Here is a 27,093-nt window from a genome sequence, read left to right as displayed (position 1 = left end):
TTCCACATGCATGGGCCCAAACCCACTGCCCCGCACTGTGGTATCTGTGATGGTCGGACCATTGGGGAAAACTCATCCTTCACACACTCAGCCTAAATGTGACACTGAGCAGGATCCTGGGCAGGGCTCCGGCAGGTGTGAAAGTCCCTGCATGAAGGACCAGTTGCCAGAAGAACACATGAATTTACCCAGCTCTGTGTCCAGGCCCAGTCTGGACCCGAGTCTCATTTCAGCAACTGGTCAGCGAGCCCGAGATGGCTGAGCATTTTCACACCTCTAACACCTGCCCACATCTCCAGAAGAGCAAAACATGCAGGGCAGGTCCTAAGGGAGGAGCCTTGAACTTACCTAGATGTGAGTGCGCACTGGCCTCTGTTGGAGCTGGACCAAGAGAGGAAAAGAGAGACATTTGGTTAGCAACAAAAGCAAAATTCAGTGATAAACAATCACAAATGCAGCTGCCCAATTTAGGTCACATTAAAGTAATCAAAATTTTAGAGACCGTCTAGGAGGAAGAACAAAATGTTGACAAACATCCTAAAATAAGATGGCTAACTATTTGGTTATTGCATTTAAACGTAATGGCTTCCCGTAGAATGAAGAGGAGGGCCCTTTACAGGGGTCACTTATTGAATAGGCTTAGTTGGGTATCCTTCCAGCACACGATAGAAACATGACCTCATAGTTAAGGGATACACCACACCCTTTCCGAGTTCCCACACGCACCAGGAACTGTGCTGAACATTGTGGAAATGGAAACAGAAAGCACCATACCAGCTCTCACAGAGCTCCATGTTGGGTGGGGATGACTGCAGTAGAGGGCAGTGTTAAGACAGTGTCCAGAGGGCCTGGAGGAGGGGAATGGGAAGGGGAGGATGTTAAACCAGGCTGATTAGGGGAAGAAGAGAGTCAAGAGAAGCTTCCAGAAAAGATGGTTTCTCTGCTGAGTTTTGGAAGACTGGAAGGAGGAAGACAGATAGAGGCAAAGGAGGGAAGAAGCGCTTCCTTCCAAGGTAGGAAGGTAGAGAGAACAAGAGAGGACGGCCTGTGGGAGAACCACAAGTCCAACATGACTAGATGAAGGTTTGAGAGTAGAGGGTAGAGCACATAAAATTGGAACTATTGGGAGAACAAGATAGTGGGATTGAATGCCACGGACTCCAGACTTCACAATGAAAGCACAACGAACCCTGGACCCTAGAAGCAGAGGAGGGCAGGTTCGAACATGCATTTGAAGAAAGGAAGAGCATGGAGGTACAAGTCACTTCCCAATTAAAACTCTGCTGATTTTTTTCTCAAAGGATTTCCAAATCTATGAAGAAACATTAATTTACTACCTGAGGATACAATTCATGACATGATATTTTAAAATATTTTATAACAATTTCAGCTAGATATGAAAAAATTTAGTTTCAATTATGACAGGAAATAATTCAGTTATGTTAGATTAAAAATCCAGACTTACTTAGAATTACAAAACAAGACACTAATGTGTGTCTTATTGTTTCATGTTAACATACATATTAGAAATGCCAGTGTTCAGCTGTTTGAGGCAGATTCTATAGAAAGTATCAGGGATATAACGGCTGTTCAAGCTTTTTAGCATATATATATATGCAAATGTTCTGAAAAAAATCACCAGTTTATAGAACTTCTGAAATAAAATAGAGGGGAATATATTTAAAGATCTTGTGTATTGTGCCAATGCTTACTGATGTTGTAGGAGAGTTTTGCAAAAATTCACTGAATTGTTAATTCTGGTTGAAGATTTTCTTGAAACAGAAGGAATGGTTGCCAATTATCCAACAATCAAAGACAAAAACACAGCACAATGATGTATATTTTCTCACCAATATCACACTGCATATGAACAAGATGAATTGGAAACTCAGAGCAGCAAGAGTTTATTTGCAAACTAGCTGTGTTGAAATTGAAATTTCTAAAATTCAAATTCACAATATTATACATTTTCCTAACATGAATCAATGTTTAGAAGATTTCAAATATAGATCTTAGCATTATCTAAATTGTCTGCAGAAAGCTACAAAAATTGAAGAATTTCTTGTTTATATTAATAATTCTGGAGTTGCTTCTCAATTTATGCAACATTCTTGTGAATTACATATTAATAGTACTAGACTGGTACGAGAATAAATGAATTCACTTGGACAGATATAGTTTTGAAACTGATATAGTTTTGAAACTTGCCATCAAAGTTACATGAGGCTCTTCTAAAAAATGAACAAATTTTGTCAAATTGGATGAGGATGTTAAAGGAAAATTAGTTTCGGTATTCGAAGATCTTCAAGTAGGTAAGGAACGAGTAGTATGTTAAGCTATTTTCAACTATAAATTTTATGAAATACAACATATTTACATTCCAATAGTTAAGATGCACTCTTCAGTTTAAAATACACCCTAGATTTTGTAGTCTTAGTAAAAACAATGTAAAATATGTCAATAATTTTATATTGACTATATTATATTGAAATGTTTAATATTTTATAATTCTATATTAACTATCAAGCAAGTTAATTTCATTTATTTATTTTATTGTTAATATGTGGCTACTGTCGTATTTAAAATTACACGAGGCTTACAGTATACTTCTTCGGACAGTGCTAAACTTGACCTAGGAAAGAAGTCTGTACTGAGTATTAGTTAGGGAATCACTGTCAAACAAAAAGGTTAGGGAGTCATGAAAGAAATCCAGTCACTCAGAGACAACATTAGGTATAGAGAAAAGTGAAATCTGTTTATGCTTTTTCAAAAGTCGATCCCATCAAAATCTCATGAAGTCACAGCAGCTCAGAATGGGCACATTAGAAAAAATGAGATTATTATTTAATTTCCTCAAAGGTTATTCTCTTGACAAGTGTTATCCTCTCAACTGATGTATTTTAGAAAGAGACTTTTAAGCACAGTGGACCCTCAAGTTACGATCAGCCTGACATACGAATACCTTGGGTTAATCAGGTTAATGGAAGATTCATCTGCCTCTTGTTGTCTATACGTGTACCCAGGTAAACATCCAGATCTCAGCTGTATTGACTTACAACTAACTTGAGTTACAACCAGCCCTTGGGAACCGATCAAGTTTGTAAGTCAAAGGTCCACTGTAATCATGTGACTCCAAAATGCATTAGTAGTGATCATTTCAGCCACCTTGTTGAACAAATTGCTCAGTGCAAGTGGTGGAGATTTAAATATGTGGGCAGAAAAATGAAAAGGTCCCTAAAATCAAATTAGGAGAGTAGTTAATGAGCCTTGGGTTAATTTATTGATCACTTTTAACAAAAGCTCTTGAGTCAGGGAAGCAGTATATATGTGACGACAAGCAAGTCTTACAAATACAGGTACTAGGTTTCAGGAATTCTGTGTCCTGAATCATTTTGGAATTCAAAGGCCCTAGGTAGTTTTGCCTCAGGTAGCTCTTCACCTAATCTGAAATTCAAATGTATTAAACTTCCAAAGCTAAATATGACAAATTAGACATGGTCTGTGATGTTAGTATTTAATGGGCTATGAACCTAGACTTTCATCTCCCCAGGAATAATTTCTTTATTACTTTTTGTATTTTATTGCAATAAAACACTGCTTGACCTTCAAGTATGATAATTAAGCTTCCAAAAATGTTATAAATTTAGAGTGAAAACAGTTCTTCCTGTATCCAAGAATATACTTATGATCAATATAAAAGATTGCTTAATATTTAAAGACAGCTAAATTATACACAGGCTCAGTGATATTAGCAATTTTCTCTTCCTATCTTCTCTCATTTTCCACCTCGGTTTGATTTGTATATCATAACAACTCATTATCTTTTATACTCTGGAATAAATGGAATAGGATAAAAACTATAATATACTTTTATAACTTATGACTGGGGGACAGAGAACTTTTTTTTAAATAAGATTTATTTTTCTATGAGTTGTCAATGATGGGACTTTAATGGCTAAAAGTTATGACTCATTGTCTTACTATGTCCATTCCCCCACCCTTTTCTGAGGTCACATCCATACATTTAAAAATTATCTACAAATATGAACACAAATGTAAGTGAAAAACTAGAATACAAAACAATATACCATTTGAATTATTATTGAATTATTAATTTTTTTAAAAGAATAGACCTTTGAGGTTGTCAAGAAATGTAGTTCAGAGATGGGGAAGTTGGCAGGAAGTACAGCTGTGAACTGACCTAAAGCCTCAGCACCCAGGGCTTTTAAATAACACTGAGAAGTAGGAAAGAGCAAGACGAGGAGGAGGTTAGGGAGAGGCAGGACAATCCAGAGAAGGTCTGGAAAGCCAGAGGAACCTGGAAGCTACTGGAGGCAGTGAAAGGATCTCATGCTGGAAGTAACAAAATGGGATTTGCGAATAGAAGAGATGGATGTGTGAAAGCCCTGGAGAAGAAGGAGGAGGAGGAGGAGGAACGTGAGGGGGAGGCGGAGCGGGGAGAAGATGAGGAAAGCAGTAGGCATGATAAAAGATACTAAAAAGATTAATTGGCCTTAGACACATTGAGTATAGGCAAGGAAGGCTGAAAAGGATACGCCAAAAATTTTACCAAGGTTTCTGTTTCAGTATCTGGGTCGAGTATGAAGTCACTAACCAAAGCTGCAATAAAGCCTTGCAGATTTTGGGGAGTGATGTTCAGTTTAGAATAGATTGAGTTCAAAGTATCAGAATAGCATCTAAATGTAAGTGCTCAGTAATGATGATGATACCTAACATTTAGAGTATTTATGTGCTAGTCACTAAGTTATGCATTTCATTATGGCATTTAATCCTTAAAAACTTTACTATGTTCCTTCTGGGCATAGAATATTATGCCTGACTCTTGGGAATGATATGAAATGTCCAAAAAGATCAGTATTATAATTTTCCCTATGTTAGAAATTTCATCCTAGAAAGACTACACAGCCAGAAAAGTGCCAGAGCAGAAATTCAAGTCCAGAGAGAGAGAGCTGCATGCTCTCAGCCACGGGGCTTTGACTTGGAGTCAGGACCAGGACCGAGCACTAGCACATGGACAGAGGCAGGGCGATGAGAACCATAGGTGTGAGATCACCAGTGACAACACAGAGTAGTAGAAGAGGCTCAAGGGCAGACACTGCCAGCCCCAGAGTGCACGACCCATGGAGAAGAGGAACCCGTAGGACACTGCGAAAGAGCAGGGAAGTCAGGCAGGGTGAGTATGAGTTCTCTGCATTGGTTGTCATCCTGGTGACCTTGAGGATGTTGTTTCCATTGTGTGTTGGCTGTGGAGGCCAGATGGCAGGATTAGGAAGGTAGGGAAGCTTAGGAATGTGCAGGGCTCTTTCAATGTGCCCGAGTGTGTGAGAGAAACGTGGCCAGAGGGCTTGGTGCAGTCCGTGATGATATTCTTGCATCCTTGATCCCAGGAGTGATGGTGTCAGCAAAGTGCAGCACTGGGGAGAGGGGGAATCTCTGAGGAGTAAAATGCTGAAGCTACAAAGAAGAAGAGAGCGCAAAACTGTTGGACCAAGGCCTCAGAGACAGGACGTCCCCCCTCCCCCGAGGCTATGTTTTTCTGTAAATGTGTTCTGGTCCTTCTCTTCTCAGTTTGGACTACTATGTCAGTATTAAAAGCTCTTTAAGAACAGGACGCAAACCTGCCTTTTATTGTCACATAGCTCCTATGGGCTGGTGCGATGTCCCATGTGCTATTAATAGTCATAAATTTCAAGTCTTAAAACCTGCTTATGAAAATCTGCATCATATTACATGAAACAATTGGATCTTCACATGTACAGTAAAAATAAGCTTGGATTAATAGGTTGCATGAAATAATCTATCAGAAATCAAAACAGAACCATGATTTACGTGTGTTAGTAGCAGCCTTACCCTCTCAAAGTAATTATATAGATAGAAATCTAGGTTCTGCCCTTCAAAATATGAGGGAATCAAGCAGATTATAAAGCAGCATGAGTGGAAAGCATACTTCTGTGGGCATTCTAAAGAACTCAATGTCAAATTCTTCTCACACATAAATCTTGGTGTTTTGACTTTGGACTAAGATAAAGCTGTCAAGTAGGGCAATGTATATAACCCTCAGAATGGAAGAGAAGGCTGCTTAAATCTATGTTCAATCACCTCAGAATAAACAGCACCAGCCCAAAACACTCTTCTTCAGGAAATTAAAAAGGTAGACAGATCCACCCAAAGCCAGCAGCAAGAAATTTTACTGTGGCCACGTGAATCAGCTCTTTGTCATGCCCCTTAATCTCGCCTGTCTTCTGAATCATGCAGGGACACTTTTTGCCTGCCATGGCCCCAAGAGGGCTTTAGTTCCTTCCCTTGTTGGATACTTTGTAAGACCTCGATGTAAAATTGGGGCTGGGGTGTCCTGGTTGGTTTTCCCAAGCCTCTTAATTTAGCTCCTCTTGGGTATAAATGAAAATGTCATGAACAGGAGCTGTAACTGCTAAACTGAAATCCAAGCTACAAAACAAATGTCTTTGACTAGCAAATGTTTAACACTGGGTAAATTCTAGCCAAGGCACATTATTTTTCCCCTTTAACAATTAAAGTAGATAATGGTAAAACTCTATTGGAGAGAAACAAGTCCGATTTAATAAAGACTGCATTTCAGGTTACTAGAAAGACATTTAGTAATACAAGCTATTAAGTAAAGGCTTAGTCATGGGATTTTGGTATGTTTGACCTAACAGTTTGTGTGATATTTGGGTATAAAATGCCTATTTAAAATTATGTATTTACTTGTGGTTCTAGGGTAGAACCCAGGCCTTTGTATACCCTAGGAAAGTGTTCCACCACTGAGCTGTACCCCAGCCCTAAAAGGTACTCTCAAAGCTCTGAAAACCATCTAAGTAGGTTAAAGACCTCATTTGCTTTATGGATTTGCTTATGAAACTTTTTTCTTCCTTCTACCTCACAGTTTAAGTAAACTTTCATCAATCCTTAATTTGAATCATTTATCCATTCCCAGGAGTTTAGGGCCTGAATGGAGTATACAGAATAGCACCATGACCCAATGGCCCATAGAGAATACATCCACATTTCCTACCTCTCACTATGCTGTGGGTGACGAACAGCAGCAAAACTGCTGAGCCTGGCAGAGAGCAGCCAAGGTTTTCTGCCCCAGCTGTAAGCCTGACCCCTTTCCTCCTGACATAAAACATTTGCCTTTGGTTATAGCCACTTTCATCAACTCAACAACAGAGAATTACAGCATGCTTTATAAATGGCACGCACCTTTTGGGGGCACTACAGGGCATGACTGCTAAGCCCACCAGCTGGCCTTGCTAAATAATCAATGTGTGTGTTTGAAGAGGGTTTGCCAAGGAGCTCACAGGCTGACGAATACACACACACACACACACACACACACACACACACACACACCACCATTATTCTCTCCACTCTGTCCTCGACTGTGATTTGTGCACATTACTGGCCCAGCAGCAGCTGATGTGCTTGTATCAGCTTCACGCTGGATGCTTTGGCCTTAAATGTGTGGATTACAAGGGCTCCAAATCCTCTGTATTCTTTCCTGGGGTTTCAGGGAATTTGGACAGTAGGGATGATCTTGCTCAGTAAGTCTGTGGTGAGATAGCACAGAAGAAAGAGTGTCAAAAGGAGAATCATAATTTTAAAATTGTACTTTTAATAAAAATACTGCAGGTACAGAACAAAACAAAGTCCAAAAAAATTCCTAAGGTCCTTGAAGACACAATAAGCCTGCAGATGGACTCTGGCCATCTCTTCTCACTTATGGATGGACCCCAGTCCTGGTACTGGCTCCCACCTACGCCTGGACCATCACCTTCTTCCTCTGCAGAAGAGGAACACTGCCTTTCAGCTCCTCTGCCCAAGGATTCGCAAGTTGTTCAGATTTCTACCCCCAACCCCCCACATATAGCACCAGACTATGATGTACCTCATTTTGGGGGGGCCCCCACTCTATTTCTTTGAGTGTGTACTTTTAAAATTTTGTCTAATCCCTTTATGCATCTTTCTGACTAGTTCTGAAAATTCTTTCTCCTTGACAAGAGCTAGTGAACCTGCTGCTTTTTCTATAGGTGAGGAGGTGGATTTAGGTTCTTTATCTCTGCCTTGGGAACCTCTGACCCTGTCTGGTGACAGTGGTTTCCAAAGATTTTCAATGTTTAATTTTTAAATTTAAGAATCTACTTGGCATAATCGAGCCAGGTGTGATGGCGCACACCTGTGACGCCAAAGTTACTGTGGGTAATGGGGTCCTGAAACAGGGGCCTAGGTTCTGGTGTGTGGTGATCAAAGAACTGGACACTGCACAACAGCAGTAAAGGTTACTAAAGGGGATAGCACCCTTGGAGTGAGTGGCTGGTGCAGGGCTAAAGACAATGGCAGGAGCTCCAGGGCCTAGGTATAGGGGTTCAAGTGCTGTACCTGCTTTAGAGAGCCTCAAATCAGGGTCTTCCCGAGCATGACTGACACATGACTGACAGGGTGCGGAGTCACGTCAGCTGTGGCTATTGTGAATGTCCTTTCCCACCATTCACTCCTTATCACTGTATGTATGAGATTCGGCCCATAATCGAACTGTCAATGAGCTCCAGGGGAAGAAAGGTTACTGTAGGTCATGCAGGGAGGTCTGGCACGCATGGGTCTTGGTTTGGAGTTTTTCGAAGTTTCCAGGGCAGGCTGGAGTCTTTGTCCCCTAATCTCGGCCATGTGCGTTAAGGCCAGGGCAAGGGTAGGGGCAGGACCTGGGGTGTCAGTAAGGTTCAAGTGAGTGGAGGGGAGTGACCAGAGAACCAATTGTTCTATAAGCATTACCAATGCTCTGGGAGGCTGAGACAGGATTGAGGCTTTGTGCCCAGCCTGAGTAATTTAGGGACTTAGCGAGACTCTGTCTCAAAATAACAAACAAATCCAAACAGTTCTGAGGATATGGCTCAGTTCAAAAGTCCTGGGTTGAATCCCCAGGGCCTCCTTCCCTCCGCTCCAAGCATCTACCTGATATAATGGAATCAACACTGGGCTGTGAGTCCAGAGACACGGATTCTAGCCTTGACATTTATGAGTAGTATTTTGTTGTTGTTGTTAATTTTCCTGGTTCTTTGCTTACTGAGGAACCTAGAGGCCCATGATCATACTATAAATCCAAATATTATGGCTCACCCTCAATGTATTCATACCATATTCATATTACAAATTTCAATGGTGCATATTTTCCATGATGCGGAGGGATGTATTTTAAGTTTGCAGCTCTTCCCAGATCATTCAGTAATAATTCTTGTACAAGATTGATCTGCCCTAGTTCCTTTTAAGTTTTCAGTCTATTTTGAAATTTCCTTTATTCCCCTTTCCTGACCTACTGCCACCTTGTTTACAATTGCAATCTACCCCTCTCCCCACCAAAACTATGTGCTCTTACCCTATCCTATTTTCAGGACTTTTTTCCTATAGCACTTGCCACCTCTAACATGGTACCACATGTACTCATCTATTATATTTCCTGTCTGTCTCCTCTCCCAGGAATGCAGCTGTTCACTCATGTGTCTAAGACCTACCCTGGAACAGCACCCGGCCAGTCGTAGGCTTTCAATAAGCCTTGGTGAACATGAAATGTTGAATGACTTCCTTTCTTTTCTATAGATAATGAGTAAACGTAAGCATCTTCAACTTTCAAGATAATCAGGAAAATACAGCGTATCACTTACACACTTACAAACGCATGGCCCCGGCCCCAGACTACAGGTGTGAAAACTTTGGGTCCATGTCAGTAAAAATCAGCTAGAGCGTGTTTACAATTACTTAGAACCTCAGAATTCAAGGTGGATGTATAAAAACTCCTGAATCTGGTTTATGTTCCAAGAGCAGGAAGACTGTTCACTAGACTTTAAGTGAAATCCGTGAATAGTTTTCAGATTTTAAATGTGACAATGTGTACTTTTACAACCTGAGACCAGGGTCAGGAGCAATGCTTTGGTATCAGCTATGCTGTGTCACATTTTCCATGGCAGAAGTTTGTGAAGAAAGATTTTTCAGTGAGTTTTCAACTATCAAACATTTAGGTCAATTTTTGGCATTTATTGAGTGAATGCTTTATGCCAACCATTATTATGTGTGAAGGCAGACAAAAAATTAAGTCACAATAATGATTCCTGCCTTCAAAAACCTCCCATTTGAGGGCAATGAATATTTAAACAAAAAACTCTGACACCAAGGGAGAGACCACAGGAAGAGTCAGGCAAGGGTCACGTGGGCAGGCACGAGGGCTGCAGGGAGAATTTCCCTTGGTGCCTATAGCACTTGCCGCCTCTCATGTTTACTGTCTGTCCCTTCTCCCTGGAATAAAGTATGGAGGTGGCAAGTGCTAGAGGAAAGATTCACTCCACCTGCCTCAGTGGGACTGCTCCTTCCCCTTCAAAAATAGAACCCCAGATGCATAGCTTTTGGGTGAAATTTATGTTATTTTCTTATAACCCAAACAATGTAGGTTTACTGGATAAAAGCAGATAAGCTTAAGAAAAAAATGGAAACGTTCACATTCTCACCACATTGATCATCCTAAGCTCTTTATTTCACACCCACTGACCTTCCTTAAATGCTGGCTCCTGCCAGCTCCCTTTACTTTATAACTCACTGACCCGTTCTCTGTTCCAGTGTCTGGGAGAGGAGGTCACGCAGGAAGAGTCAGATTCCAAAGCCCTTGGAAAGTCTGGAACTCAGAGGTCAGTGCTCACTGGCTTTCTGTCCTCAGAAAGAGAAAAGCAGCCCCCGCCACACAGGGGCATAAACAAGCTCACAAGACACCTCCTTCAGACAAGGCCACTCTATGGCCATGATGGGTCACGATAGAGACACATCCACCTCTTAATCACGTCTGAACACAGACACAGCTTTGACACTGTCCAAGTCACAGTGTGCCAAGCATCCCCTCCCTCTTGGCTGCCAGGCGGAGATAATATCTAAGCAGGGTCTGAAAGCCTCAGTGAGCCAGAACCAAAAGACAAAAAAAGAAAACTCAGAGAGGAGAGGGTGCAAATAACACTGGGATGACAGAATGAGGATCATTTGGGAAGTTTTCAGGTAGAAATGAGAAGATGTCCAGAAATGAGGTAGGGGTGCAAAATGAAGCCAGGCTGTATTTTCTTTGTTTGCATGGCAAGCGGTAGGAATTTTTACTCTGAAGATAAGCTATTGCTTCTAATTGACCCACTGCAGGATTTTAAGCAGCGATATGCTAGAATCGTATTTTCACTTTAGAAAGCTATTATTGCAACTCGGTATCAGCACCGAGAAAGTGAGGACAGAGCCACTAGGAAGGAGGCTGTTAAGCAATTCCCTGAACAGTGCTGTGGGCTGATCAAAGCTGGGTCAGCAGGGAAGGAAGAAGGAGACCATGCAATCTCCTCACCTTTGCTCTTAAAGCCCAAAGACCAGGGCTACCTCCCTAGGGTGCTTTCCCAAGGTTGCAGGCAGAGTTAGCTTCCTCTGTGATCCATGCATCTGCCATTTACATGCTGGCCTGAGAGCTCCTCCAGAATGATGGCAGAAGTCTTGAAGATGCTGGATATGTGTGTGCAGAATAAAGTCATTCGATGAGGTCTTCCAGGAAAGGGATCAGGACGGCAGACTAAGGCATCACGAGTATGTTTTCTAATACTTTTACTTTTTCCAATATGTTTAGCCAGCGACACAATCTTAGAATAATATGTGTCTCCAAGCTCTACAAAACATTTGCTTTGTTTGAATTGTTTATTAATTAAAATCAACAAATCTACTGACTGTTATAATTGAAAGGCACTGTGCTGCGGTATATAGTGATTGCCATTTTTCCCCTAATAAACATATTAGATATTCTTAAATGAATGCATAGAAAATCATGACATGTTAAATTGTGTTATTTGAAGAGATAATTAATGTTTTAATTAAAAGTAGATAGGGCCAAAATAAATACATAGTTTATGGTACCAATTACTTTCCTTATTATTTCCTGACAGCAGGAAGCCATCGTTCTTGTTAGTATTCTTTTTTACCTTATCTTGGTCAAATTGATATCATTTCAAAGGATTAGGTGCCATTGAAGAGCTCAATTCTTTCCTTCTGGTCCTGGGCTGTTCAGCATTTTTAATAACATCCACATCTACCATCATGTAAATCATGGTCATGCAGTACTACTTACTATACAAGGCAATTCTCTTTTCACTGGTTGACATTTTTTCCCCAACTGATTTTTCTTGGCCCTTTCATTTTAAATGATCCAACCTCAGCAACTCATTTGCAATAAAAAAGACTTAAAAATTCAAGGTGTAAAAGAAATTCGTTTTTAGGCAATGATAAATGTTAACAAAATTAGACATAGCTTTTTCTGACATTAAGGGTTTCTCTGGATATTGACATTTATTGCTACATGGTATTCTATATTTTCAGTAATGTGAGTATTTTCACAGTCTAGAAAAAGATTTATATTTTGTTAAAACTCATGAACTTACTTATGAAAGCATATGTTTTAATATTTGCATTCATAAAAATCACAGAATAAAAATTTGTTTAACCAAAGAATATTGTAATATGTCTGAAAGTATTTAGAGTGATTCAAGAATTATATAAGTAAACAATCAGAAAGCTGCCAGTAATAATCAACAAATTCACATTACTTAGGTAAAATCATACTGACTATATACATATAAAACTAATAATAAATGGTAATATTTTAGGTTTTTCAAAAACCATATAAGTTTTCTCTTAAGACCATCAGATACTTTTAACAGAAAGACAACTAGAAAAATTTTCCATTAGATTCAATAATATGTAATTCTTAAGTTAACAAAGTCCCCAAAATATAATTCTAAAAAATTGATGACATGTCTCTGGTGACCAGTGAAAATAGTGTAACATTTACAAAGATCAGCTTCCAATGCCTGCATTATCAAGATGCTTAACTGAGGAATGTGTGGGTGGCTGAGACCAACTCATATCCGTGTTTATCAATAGCTTCCGAGTAGCTGCAACCTGCCAGGCACCCTGACAGCTTCTAGGGTCACTATGGTGTCTGTCTACAATGCAGAGGGCAGCATCTACCACTTTTCAGAGGAAAATGCTGCAGAAGTGGTAAATGCTACATTAGAGATGCAAGTGAGCAAGGTGGACACTGCAGGGATAGGAGGAGCTACTTTGCACGGAGGCAGGGATCCTGTTTTTCACCTTTCCAGTGTGATGTGCGAGCATGTGTGCATGTGAGTTTGGTGTGGAGGAGAGTCGGTGTGCATGTGGCAGTCTCAGGGCAGAAATTAACGTTTCCTGAGCCCCTGTCACATATATCTGATACTACGTAAAATTTAATCTAAGATGAACACATTACCTATCTATGTGTCTTAAATTAACAGGTCAGGCAGTTGAAGCAAGCCCTGTCCCTGGTGTAATTATCAGAAACATTTTCAACAAAGTTGGCAAGAAATTTAAGTGGTAAATTAAGCAGAATATATTTTTGTAGAATTGTAAATATACAGAATTATAGATTTGTATTTTTAGGATAACTTAAGGTAATGCATTAGAGAAAAACCATGAGATTTTTTCTGGTTAGTTTTGCTTACACTTAGTATTTTCAGCATTAGACCTTCATCAATAATTACTAAATGAATAGTTTTTAAGGATATAGAGTGGTCAATAATGCAATTTATTTGGTACTGGGGATCGAATTCAGGACCTTGCTCTTGCGAGGCAGGTGGCAGTGCCACTGAGCTAAATCCCCGGCCCTAATAATGCAATTTTAAAGGCATCATGATCAAGTAAAAGTAAAATGCTTACTTAGTACATAGAACATAGGACATAACCATGAATAAATTGGACACAACAATGTAGCCAGGTCAAATATGACTCTTACCTCCTTGTTCACACAATTGTTGGGCTAGCGCATCTTTGAAAATAACCTGGCCCCTGTGTGTTGCCGTAGCCCTGGAAATAAATAGGCAAAGGTTAATTCAAACATTGCAGTATGCTCTGTACTAATATATATTTTAAATTGTTATTTAAAAACCTTATTCTAAAACTTTCCTTTGTAGATACAGTTTTTAAGAAAGAGTACATCTGAACAGTGACATAAATGAACACAGCGAAGGTGTAAGCCAAGACACCTGGGCTGATAATTATCTTCCCATCTTACTCTGTGAAGATATTGTAACATTTGTGCACTTATTTTGAACATCAGATGAGAGCAAAGCCTGGATGGAAGAAGAAGTGTGGAAAGGATCTTATTAAAATTTTTTTCCAGAGACAATATAAAATGTTTTGTGGATCAGTAACAACATTAGTACTGGAGATAAATGGTCTTAAGGTACCTTTTTTTCCCCTGAAAGCAACAATAGCCATAACACAGAGAGCTGAGACAAAGCATTTCAGTTTTTAAAAGTATTTTTTAAAAACAAAGATTATTCAGAGCTTTCATAATAATAAAATTGATCAGAATAAAATACACCTTTTCCCCACCCTGGGTCTAACTCATCATTTGAAGGAGATGTGCATCTTTTACCTGCCTAATCAGAGCTGTGAACATGGAGTGTTGAAAAAATAATATCCTTGTAGCAGATGCGTTATTCAGTGGCTATAATAGGAAATGTCTTGTTAGAGCAAGAATTATTTATGCTTTATATATGAAGTGTTTCCTCTAAAAAATTCTTCTGTTGCAAAATGTATTACTTAAATGATTTTAGAACAGAAAATTATGTTTCTTTAAGAAACCTGATTTTAGAATGTAGGCTATGTAAAATGTTTTTACTAATTTAAAAAATGTTAACATTAATTCTTTACTTTTGTCCCAAATCACCCTAGGACAAAAATAATTTGACTCAGCCATTACGTGCTAAAGGTGGATTATGTGCAACACACTTGTGCTTGTTCGTGAGAGTGTAAAGTTTGGTCTCTACACTTCTCCCAGTGGCACTCTTTGGTCCACATCTCATCCTTTGCTGGGCTCAACAGGACCTTGTGGTTCCCACAGTTCCCCACTGTGGCCCCGCTGGAGATGTACCTTCCTCCTTCATGGATAGACCTTTCTGATTTCCATCCTCCATGGAAATGTCACCATCCCCTAGCGTCACTACCCCAGGATCCAACTCTCTGAAAGTAACCTGATGAACTAATCCATGGTGAGGCATTAATGGGTGATGTTGCTCTAAGCTAACACATGTATTTCAGCAGTGAAATTGTGAAAACATAATACTATAACACACACACACACACACACACACACATATACTGGCACAACAGTGGCAGTTTTGAATGGTAGAGAGAAGATGTAATTTTAGAGAAAAATCTTTGTGTAGCCTTCCATATGTAGCATATGTGACGCTATGAGGGGAGTCAGCCCTTATTATCGAATTTTAATCCCTACAGAAATTACAGATTAAACAGCTGCTACCATTTTCTCTGTGTATTTACATGTTTATAGAGTTTCCTTTGCTTTTAGCCTTCATTCAGGCAATCCAACCCACAACCATGCTACAGACATGCTTATCTCTGTTAATCAGTACAGGTTTTTTGTTCAGAGGGAACATTGTGACTTTGTTTACCTAAATATATTCTTCAAATCAATTAAGGCAAATGTTTCTCAGATAACATATATTGTGAATAGCAACACAGTGTTCATAAGTGTACAATTTTAATTTGATATTTGCTTTGGAGGGAGATGTATTTTCAGAAGTCACTATCAAGAAACTCCTATGATGTTTAAATACTTACCTCTTTTAGTTGTCTTCCAGTTGTGACCATGTAATATTTCTATAATAATATTCCTTTGGGTTCACAAACTTAGTTAACACTGTTCTAGTCTGTGCCCCATAAATAAGATGAGCTCAAGTGTCTCTGTTTTGGAAACAATCTTAGTCACTACATGATGCACTACCTTGAATGTATTTATAGCCATGAAACAATTTGTGGTGGTTTATCCACAGAATGCAGCACTTATTTCAAATATTTTATAGAAATACATGCATTCTAATTTATAAATATATGTTATACATATTTTTTTAAATTGCTAAAGTACAGCAACTCAAAACTAAAAGACACTGGAGGTCAGGAGCTCCAGTATTTAACTCACAATATATTTTTCTTTTTTTTCTTTTTTTTTTTTTGTATTAAATTCTTTTATTGGTACATTGTAGGTATACAACACAATTACATTTCTCACTGGGAATTGTACCTTTACATAATGCATCTTGGTTCTTATTTTTTCCCTATTCCTAGCCCTCCCTTCACCCCCTCCACCCTTCCCTATTTACAAAGACTTTATTTCCATTTTTTCCATTTCTCATCATTTTTCCTTTCCCTTCTTTCCTTTCCCCTCCCTCTCCCACTACTCCTACCCCTTTGGACGTTTTCTTCCTATTTTACATTATCGATTATTCATTCTAATCATTGGTACATTTTAGGTATACAATATAATAACATTCATCATTGGAAATTTGCACCTTTACATTATTCTCTCTTGGTTCTTATTTTTCACCCTTGCCCAGCCCTCCCTTCAACCCCTCCAGTCCTCCCTATTTACGAAGATTTTGATCCTATTTTTCCATTTTCTCATATTAATCCCATTCCCTTCTATCCTTTCCCCTAGCCCCGCCCCCCCTTCCTTCCCCTTTGCCCCTTTTCTTCCTATTTCACATTACCTATTATACATTTAGTCCTTATTTACACTTTCAGTTTCTCACACCAGAGAAACTATTTGGTATTTATACATGTGTCCTATTTATTTCACTTAAGAGTATTGCCTCAATGTGCATCCACTTAGCTATAAATGTCTCTAATTTCTCATTTTTTATGGCTGAGTAGTACTCCATTTTATAAAAAAACCACATTTTCTTTATCCAGTCTCCAGTTGATGGGCATTTGGGCTGTTTCCAAGTTTTAGCTATTACAAACTGCACTGCTATGAACATGGGTGCACATATATCACTGTGGTATGATTCTTTTAATTCTTTGGGGAAGATCCCCAGCAGTGGAATAGTGGGGTCAAATGGGACTTCCAGTCCTAGTTCTTTGAGGTATCTCCATACTGATTTCTACAGTGCTTGCACCAGTGTACACTCCCACCAGCAGTGGAGCAGGGTTCCTCTTTCCCCACAGCCCCGCCAGCATTGGTTATTGGTTGATTTCATGATAGCAGCCATTCTTTCTGGAGTGAAGTGAAATTTCAGCATTGTTTTCATTTGCATCTCTCGAATGACCAGTGATGCTGAACATTTTTTCATGTATTTATTTGCTATTTCTACTTCCTTGTCTGAGAAATGTCTGTTCATTTCAGATGCCCATTTTTGGATTGGGTCTTTAAATTTGGGAGGTCTAATCTTTTTAAGTTCTTTATAGATTTGAGATAGTAGACCTTTGTGTGAGGAAGAGCAGGTGAAGATTTTTTCCCACATTGTGGGTTGTCTCTTCACACTGCTGGTGGTTTCTCTTGCTGTGCAGAAGCTTTTTAATAAGAAGAGATCCCATTTGTTGATTGTTTGTGCTAGGTCACGGGCAACTGAGGCTTTGTTCATAAAATCTTTTCCTACACCAATGTCTTCAAGAGTTCTACCTAACCTCTGTTCCAACTGGTTTAGAGTTTCTATTTTAATATTTAGATCTTTAATCCATTTTGATTTTAGTTTAGTGCATGGTGAGAGGTGTAGGTCTAGTTTTAATCTTTGGCAAGCTGAAGCCCAAGTTTTCCAGCACCATTTATTAAAGAGGCTATCTTTCCTCCAGTGAGGGTGTTTGGCTCCTTTATCGAAGATGAGATGGCTGAGTGTGTCTGGCATTGTTTCTGCATCTTCTAATCTGTTCCACTGGTCCTAAAGTCTGTTTCTTTGCCAGTACCATGCTGTTTTTATCACAGTAGCTTTGTAGTAGAGTTGCACGTTGGGGATTGTGATACCCCCTGCCATGTCTCTGTTACCTAGAATTGCTTTTGGTATTCTGGGTCTCTTCTTGTTCCAAATGAATTTTTGGATTGTTTTCTTGAGGTCTATGAAGTATGCTGCTGGGATCTCAATTGTAACAATATATTTTTCTTATGAGAATATTCAGCTGTGGTACATGATGACAGGCCTAATTCATTTTCATAACTGTTATTTTATGTAATTTATAGCTTACTTTTTGGAAAGGCTGATCAAATTCATGGTGTTAATATCTACGTTGGTGTTTTTTGCACTTGATTTTCCATAATTAGAAATAATTATTCTGAAGAGTTCAGAACATATTCTCACTGTTAACTGTTCTAGGGAGTAGACCAGGTATCTTAAGGAAATTTCTAATAAGTACTTATCACATTCCTGGAAGACACATAGATCTCCAAAGCAAGCCTGATGACAAAGTCTCTATTAAGTAAGTCAGTTTAAAACCACTGTTATAAGCTATCATTTGAAAAGCTCTACAGATCTCTCTCAAATGAAGAAAGTTCATTATGATCTTCATACTCAGTGCTTGAAAGAGCCTTTGTTGTTATGACTTTGAAAGAGCATGCAATATTCTTATGTTCGCTGAACTCCTGGACCACCATCTGCCTAAGGCATTAAGAGGCTGAAGCAGGGTCTCTGCCATGACAGTGACCAGCATTTCGCTGCCACTTGTGAACTATATGACTTCAGACAACTTCATTAACCCTTCTAGGCTTCAGATTCTTTATGTGGAGATAGGATAACTTGAAATAACATAACAACTATTCCTTAAAGATATTAATATTCACTCTTTGGATGCTAAATAGAGTTCAAGCTTCTGGGATCATTCAATAAAAAGAAATTATCTGCAATAAGGCATAGTCACAATGATGTGAATATAGGAGGAAACCAAAACCATTCACACTTTTCTGTTCAGGACTTCCTTCTACTATGTAACATTGTTATGCAGTTTCCAAAGAAGGGAGACAAATAGGTTTTAATATAATGTTTACAATGCCTAAATCCCCAAGGGTATTTTTTCTTAATGAATCAATTTGTTCACAGATCAACATGAAGAATAATACTAGTCACTTTATTTTAGAACCTAGGACAATATGCTTTTTATCTCCACTGGTGGGTTACTTTTCCCATCTTTCTCTACTCCTTTCCTCTTGGGGTCTGGTATGTTACTGTGTCTTGTCCCTCCACACCTTGAAGGGCATTCATTAATCAGCAATCTGAAGTTAATGCAGCGTAGTATCAGCATGCCAAGCTACCCTCTAGAAAATATGTGGAACATGGGGGAAAAAAGAAGTGATCTGACATTGGTAAATTTGATCTTCAAAGGAATCAACTTGTTCGCAAAAATCTAACCCCTCTCTATCAGCAGCAAGTTACAGTACTTTAAGGATGCTGCCTGACTCTTATTAAAATAAGAAAAGAAAACTTAAATGCTTTAAAATAAATGTATAAAAAAGAGTAATGAGTAGCTCCAGGGAGAAGTTGCTTTGTATTAACCTCTCAACTTCAACTATGAGTAAAAGCTTGCACGTTTTTACAGTATTTTGCTTTTCAAGACTTTATTGCATTCATTCTTTTATAATGACTTACTTTATACCTAAATCATAATGCTTTTTCCTTCTGTCAAAGAGACATTTTCTCTCCTCGAAAACAACAAATTTCAGCATTAGTAGTGATTATCCAATGTCTATGTTCTTAAAAGTCACCAATATATGGCTTAAACCTGTTTTCTGATTAACATAGCATGAAAATTAACATATGCAAAAATAATTTAAGTAGAGAAAATAAATAAGTGGTTAATAGTAACTTAACTTCCAATCAGCAAAGTGAATGACTGACGTTGAGATGTAGGGTCTATGTTCACCTCACGCGGACAGCTTATGTTCATATGACAGTACAGGTTGAGCATGCTTAATCAAAAACTCTGAAGTCCAAAAAGCTCCAAAATATGAAAGTTTTTGAGCACCAATATACTATGAATGGAAAATTCCACACCTGACCTTATGTGACAGGTCACAGGCAAAATGCACTAAAATACTATAAATTACTTTCAAGCTATGTGAATAAGATGTGTATGAAACATAAATTAATTCTATGTTTAAACTTGGGTTGCTTCTCCAAGATATCTCATTATGAATATGCAAACATTCTGCGGTCCAAAGTAAACAGCACTTCTGGCCCCAGACACTTCAGACTGGCTGTAGTAGCCATGCAGTCAATGTGGAATCGGTGAGTGATAGTCTATGTCCCACTTAATATGGAATTTAAATGCTCTAATAAGTAACAAGCAAATTATTGTATGGAAAAGATAATTAGGTAAAATACAGATGGCCAAAATAGAGGTAATCATCAGTAAGATTTATTTTGGGAATCAGCTAACAGTAAGAACAATGAAAATAAATAAACTGATGTATTTGCTTTATTGTTCCAACACGTTTTCATCATTTAATATCTTCTGAAAACAACTGTGTTCCAGAAATGTCTTCCAAACTTCAAAATAAAAATGTTTTTCATACCACCTGTCTTTTCCAATTTTTATTTTTTATTAGTAGACATTTGTAGTACATAATGATCATATGCTTTGTAGGGAGTTGGTATATGTATAAAATGCATCCTAATTCTTTTCTTTGTCCCCATTCCCCTTCCTTTCCACCTCCCCTTATACCACCTTTCAAAGTCATTCAAATTCATCAAAGGAAAGAGTGGTGCTGGTGTCCTAAATGCCTTTCAACTAAGTACACTTCTATGAACCTGCCTCAGAGGCATCCTTATGCCAGTCAAGGACAAAACTGTTAAGGCCAGGCCAATTCCAAAGGGACTCTTAGCAAAAACTAGAGAGTAAATGAAAGAGTCTGTACTTTTGTGGAAACAGCCACTCGAAGTACTTAGGTCTCACCTCTGGACTAAAAGAAAGTACCAATTCCAGATAGGAAAGAATGGGGTTTTGTTCTAGGCCTGATACATCATCTCCATTTGAATTAGCCCATGCCAATTACCCTCTGTGTCTCCTTTGCCTCATCTATGAAATAAACAGATCATTTCTAAGCTAATTCAGTAGATCTATAATCAGAAGATGCGGGTTTGCACCACAGCCCCGTGATTTATGTTGATCATAGTTGGACCAGTCTTTATTTTTTCAAACAGAACTAGAAAACCCATACTATTTATTTTTCAGTGCTGTAGTGAAAATCCAATGAGGTCTGCTCTGTGAAAACATTGTAAAAATGTAAGAAATATGGTAATGATATCTTGACTGATCATTTCAGAAAATGCTGGCACAAATTCAAAGGGGATGAAAGGAACAATCTAAATATATCAAAAGCTACTTTCAATCTTAAAAGGGGAAAAAGGGAAGACTGATAAACATTTTATGACTGGGACAAAGTTGATGAAAGTTCTAACAAGGAATATGATTTCTAACCCAGTTAATTAATAATAACAATTTTGGACAATATTGGTATATTCTTGCAAAGAAATCCTGCCAAAGTACATACAGGAGTTACTTTGGAGGAAGTAAGTTAAAATGGAAGCATGTATTATAGGATTTAGTACTGAATATTTTCTATTATAAAAATAATTTGTATTATGAAACCTCTTAAAATAAAGAAAATCCTAAGATTACTCATATTCATAACAAGGAAATATAATATTTTAGTGAATTATATACCCTGATTTTTAAAATTAACTCATAAACTTAAAGTTTAAAAAAAAATTAAATAGTCCCTATATAATTAAATATTTTCAGATACTATTTTAAAGGCTAAATAATATTCCACTATGTAGTTCTAGCATAGTGTCTTTGACTTTTGACTTCTACTCTTGAAATTATATTTGTTTACAATATTTGCAGTAAGGAAATAAAGTGGTATCTTGGTTCATGAATACTTCTGTTTTAAAACAATTAGGTTTGCAAACAGAAGCATTTGGTAAAATTTTGCTTTTGTTTGAACTCTGAATTGGGTGACAAACACAACCACAACCATCTCTCCCATACAAACACAAATGTGGTCATCTTTTCCAAAATTATAGAAAAACTTAAGTTTATGAATATTGCTTGCTACTTTAGGATGGACTTGCAGGACTGGAGTAATTAAAACAAGATCATAATTATTTACAGCCTTTGTTAAGGACTGATTGTGCCCTATGCCCCCAGAAATTCATATGTGGAAACTCTAACACCCAATATGATGGTGTTTAGAGGCCCAGTCTGTGGGAGATCATTAGATTTATACAAATTCATGAAGGTGGAATCCCTGTAATAGGATTATTGTCCTTAAAAGAAGAGCAAGAGAACAAAGCTGGAATTATCATACTATCTGATTTCAAACTACACTACAAAGCTAAAGTATTAACACAGCATAGTTACCAGGTTAGACAAAACAGACACACTGACAAACAGAACAAAATAGAAAGCCCAGAAGTGATCTCCAACACATATATTGTCTATTTGACAAAAGTTCCAAGAATGGGCAATAGATAGTCATGTCAGTGAATGATGCTGGGAAATTGGATGTTCACAGAGGGATGCATTAAACTGGACCACTGTCTCACATTGCACTCAAAAATCAACTCAAATTGGATTAAAGACTTAAATGTTAAAACCAGAAACGGTAAAACCACTAGAAGAAGGACAAAAACTACACACTGGTCTTGGTAATGATTTTTAAAAAATTTGACCCAAACATCACAGCCAACAAAATCAAAAATAGACAAATAGGGCCGGGGATTTAGCTCAGTGGTTCCACCGCCTGCCTCGCAAGTGCAAGGACCCAAGTTCAATCCCTGGTACCAAAAAAAAAAAAAAAAAAAATAGACAAACAGAATGGCAAAGAACTAAAATCCTTCTGGGCAGCAAAAGAAACAACAAGGTACAGATAAATCTTTAGATTGGGAGAAAATACGTGCAAGCCACACATCCAGTATGGAGTAATACCCTAAATATATATAAAAGCCCAAACAACTCAATAGCAAGAAAACAAAAAAATAATAAAAGCAAAGAATGAGAAAGATATTATAGATACTTCTCCAAAGAAGACACACAAAAGCCAACAGACATATGAAAATATATTCAGTATCACTAATCATTAAGGAAATGCAAATTTAAACACACAATGAAATACCAGCTCACCCCCATTAAAATGACTATTACCAAAAATACAACAGATAACAGGGGTAGGATTATGGACAAACAGGAGCCCTAGTACACTGCTGGTGAGAATGTAAATTAGTACAGCCAGCATGGAAACCAGTATGATGCCTGCTCAAAAGATTAGAAACAGAACCACCATGTGATCCAGCAATCCATTTATTTGAAATCGGTTTGCTGAAGAGATGTCTGTACTCCCATGTTCATGGCAGTGCTAGTCACAATAGGGAAGAAATGGGAACAATCTAAACGTCCTTCAACTGACAGATAAAGAAATGCTTGATGAATATAATTAATAAGAGATTATTACTCATTTCAAAATTGCTAAGAGAGTAAATATCTAAAGTTCTCACCACAAAAAATGTTAAATATTTGAAGTGATGGCTATTTTAACTCGCTTGATTTAATTATTCCACATTATATTAATGAGTCATAAGATCAATCTGTATCGTATAAATAGGTGCAATGAGAAAATGTGAATATACAATAACAAAACTTAGAATTAGAAAAAGACAATGAGACACTAATGTTAAGTGAAATAAACCAGATGTATAAGCCTAAAGATCACATTTCTCTCATATGAGAAAAGCAAAATATAAGTGAATTTCAAATTTATTTATTTATTTATTTATTTATTTATTTATTTATTTGGTACCGGGGATTGAACTCGGGACCTTGTGCTTGTAAGGCAGGCGCCGGAACCACCGAGCTAAATCCCCGGCAAAGTGAATTGAAGAGTAAAATAAAAGACAATCAGAAACAGGGAAACAGATTTTTTGCAAAAGGGAAGGAGACCAGGAGATGGAGGGAGGGAAGAGGATGAAAAGAGTTAAGGCGCGCTATGTCCGTGTACCAACTCCCCACAACGAATATAATCAGCGTGCACCCCAGACATCTACTAATATGAATAGAACTTTAAAATTTTAGAAACCAGAAGTAACAGAAAACAAATAAGAGGTCCTAGGAGCACATGGAGTGGTAGCAGCCTCCTGTAGGTCCTGAGAAGCAAGCTCACCAGGAACAAAATGTGCTGGCACCTTGGTCCCGGACTCCCCGTGCCAGAACCGTGGGAAATACATGCCTGTTGTTTAAGCCACACCACCTACAGATCTTGTGACAGCAGCCAAGCCGACAAAGAGCTCAGACAACCTTCAGGAAAACTGTGCAGATTTCCCCCTGCGTCAGTGTGTCCTAGAGAGCATCCTCCTCACTGCACCTCTGCCAGCCCAGAACGTTACCAGTCCAGCAACGTCCTCTCCGGGGTCGGTGTGTGACTTTTGATTTCTAACCCACTGACTACTAGTGATTTTATTGTGCATGTGTGTTGGTTACATTTTTCAGCTTTCAAAATCATTTACTCAGGTCTTTGCTAATTTTGCTGTTGATTTTAATATTTTTCTAATGAGTTATAAGAATTCTTTAAATATCAAGGATAATAACCTGTTTCTCTATTTCTTGTCAATATATTTAGTGTAGTTTATAATTGGTCTTTCACTGTCTTTATGCTTTGTTTTATAAAAAATTCGATGTAATCAAATATTTCAAACTACTGTCTTCTAATTTTTTCGAGGGCTTTCAGGTTTAGAAGCTCTTCCTTATTCTAAACTCATTTAAGTAGATATTTGCTTGCATTTTCCTTTGTGAACTTTTTTGTCCAGCTGGAATTTATTTCAGTAAATTTATTTTGGAATTTACTTCAGTGGAGATTTGAATTTATTTTTCCTATTTATCTGAAAGATGTTCTAGCATATTTTATCAAATAATTCTTTATCAATTTACTTGTTATGGAATCCTTCCTAATTTGCATCTTTTAGCATCAGAATTAGTTTCTGAAATATCAATACAGGACTACTGATGTGAAGGCCTTTGATAAATTTTCACATAAAATCAATTATATGAGTAGGTTAATCATGGGATTGGGGATAATGTTTTCTCACAATTTCTGACTTGATCAGTACTAAACAGTGCTTATATAAGCCATAACCAAATTATAATTATGAGGTCAAAATGCACAGTGAAACTTCTAAATCTGAATGTTGTGCTTCTTTTTAGTCATTACATACCAGTTGATTCAGAACATGTCAAGGCATAATTTCTCTGAGAGTCTGGGACAATAGACCTGCCAGTTGGGTGTTTATATGGATAAAAAGGATGAATTTTATGAAAATACAATAAATCTGAACCTTCATAAGAAACATGGAATCACAGAGGGTCTAGAATGAAGACATGAGGCACAATATAGGGGAGCTGAAAATAGGAAGATGAGAGAAAGGCTCTGGCATGAAAAGTAGCACTGCCACATACTTCTTCTTTGTGAACATTGCTAAGAAGTTGAAAATTATCTAGCACAAAAAAATCCTAATGGGTTCTATGAAAAGAAGAAAAAATAATTTTTAAAATAAAAATAAAACACTCTCAGGCTACTACTCATTTACAATACTGGTGGTCTTCAAAAAACATAGAGAATATTATTTTTAATCTGGTACTGTATCTCTACTCAATCTATCACTCAAATGTAAAGAACCAAACCACCCAGGTAGTCTTTCTCAGGAACCAATACAGAAAGTGCTCCAATAAAAATGATTCTATACATTTAAAGAGAAATAACCATTAAATCTACAAAAAATGATAAGTTGCTCACAAGGAGAAAAATCAAAACACACTACTAGGTTTTTCAGTGAGAAAAATTAAGTAACCACTAAACTGATTTATTTGATGAAAAATTTCATATGCTTGTATTGATCAATGGAAGGATATGGAGGTTGAAGTTATGTGCTGGAAGGAAGAATGGTGTAAGAAGGGTATATCTTTGCACACAAAATGAAGCCGCTGTTTTAAGCAGATTATTTAGAGATACCGGAAGCAATAGCTAAATTGATGATGGTATCCTTTTCCAGGATTGCTTTTGGGAGATTAAAAAAGTTCTTTTTTTTTCTTAAAACTCTTTTTCTTACTTTATAATAATTTTTTCACTAAAATAAAATTTAAGTTAAAAACCAAAATGAAATCTAAAGTAAGTATAAGCAAGAAATGATGAAGATTAGAGCAGAAATGAAAGAAACAGAATTGAAAAAGCATAGAAAAAAATCAACAAAAATTGGCTCTCTGAAAACAAAACAAAATTGATGATCTTTAGATAGACTACCAAGAACAAAAAGTGGAGATGGGGAATAAGACCAATTATGAAAGAAGGGATATTACTATTAACTTTACATAAATAAATAAATTTATAAGGAAAAACTATGAACAGTTATATATCACAAATTATATGGCCACGACGAATGCACAAATTCCTAGAAAGACATACAGCAAATAAACTGGTTCAAGAAGAAATTAAAAATATGAATAGGTCTAGAAGTTAGAGATTGAATTAGAAATAAAAATACCCATTCACAAAGAAAAGGAAATCTCAAGCCCAGATGGCTTCACTGGAAAATTCTACAAAATTTTTTTAAAGAAGAATCAATCATTCACAACCAAGGACATTATTATTGTTTACACTTAAAATGACCCCTCAAAGTCTCAGGTATTTGGGAGGTGACTGGATCATGGGGGCCTGTCAGTGGATTCATTCATTGATGAATTCAGTAGTTCATATGCTATTAGGAGGTGGGGCCTGGTTGGAGGGATGAGTCACTGTGGGCGTGACTTGAAGGGGTGTATTCTTGTCCCTGGCTTCTCCTTTCCTCCTCACTCCCTCTGCTTCTTGGCATCCATAGGAGGAACAGTTGTCCTTTGCCAGGCCCTTCCACCATGCCATTTCCGTCTCGGAGCCAGCTGACCATAGCCTGAATCCCCTCCAAAATGAGCCAAATTAAACCCCTCCCCCTTCAAGTTCCCAGTAATGGAAAGTGGAGAATATAGACATCAGTCCTTCACAAACTTTTCCCAAAAAATAGAACCAATGCTTTCCAATGCCTTCTGTGAGGCCACTATACCAAAAGCAAATAAAAACATCCAAGAAAAAGAAAACTATACAAGTATCCCGTAGTACACAGATACAAAAATTATCAACAGGAGTCTATCAAATTA

General features: G+C 37.7%; 1 protein-coding gene across 1 annotated transcript in view; it reads right to left on the bottom strand.

Moving 5' to 3' along the window:
- Positions 1-27,093, bottom strand: part of Reln (reelin) — a 445,708-nt gene that overhangs the window by 233,343 nt on the left and 185,272 nt on the right. The window contains 2 exon segments of the mRNA XM_021253949.2: positions 349-381; positions 13,865-13,935. Of these exon segments, the coding sequence (XP_021109608.2) occupies positions 349-381; positions 13,865-13,935 (104 nt within the window).

The sequence above is a fragment of the Heterocephalus glaber genome, unplaced genomic scaffold (genome assembly GCF_053883595.1).
Source record: "Heterocephalus glaber isolate CG9 unplaced genomic scaffold, H.glaber_assembly_v1.0 deba00000676, whole genome shotgun sequence".
Taxonomy (NCBI): Eukaryota; Metazoa; Chordata; class Mammalia; order Rodentia; family Bathyergidae; genus Heterocephalus; species Heterocephalus glaber.
The sequence above is the reverse complement of the archived record's forward strand: the minus strand, read 5'-3'. Positions and strand labels throughout refer to the sequence as shown.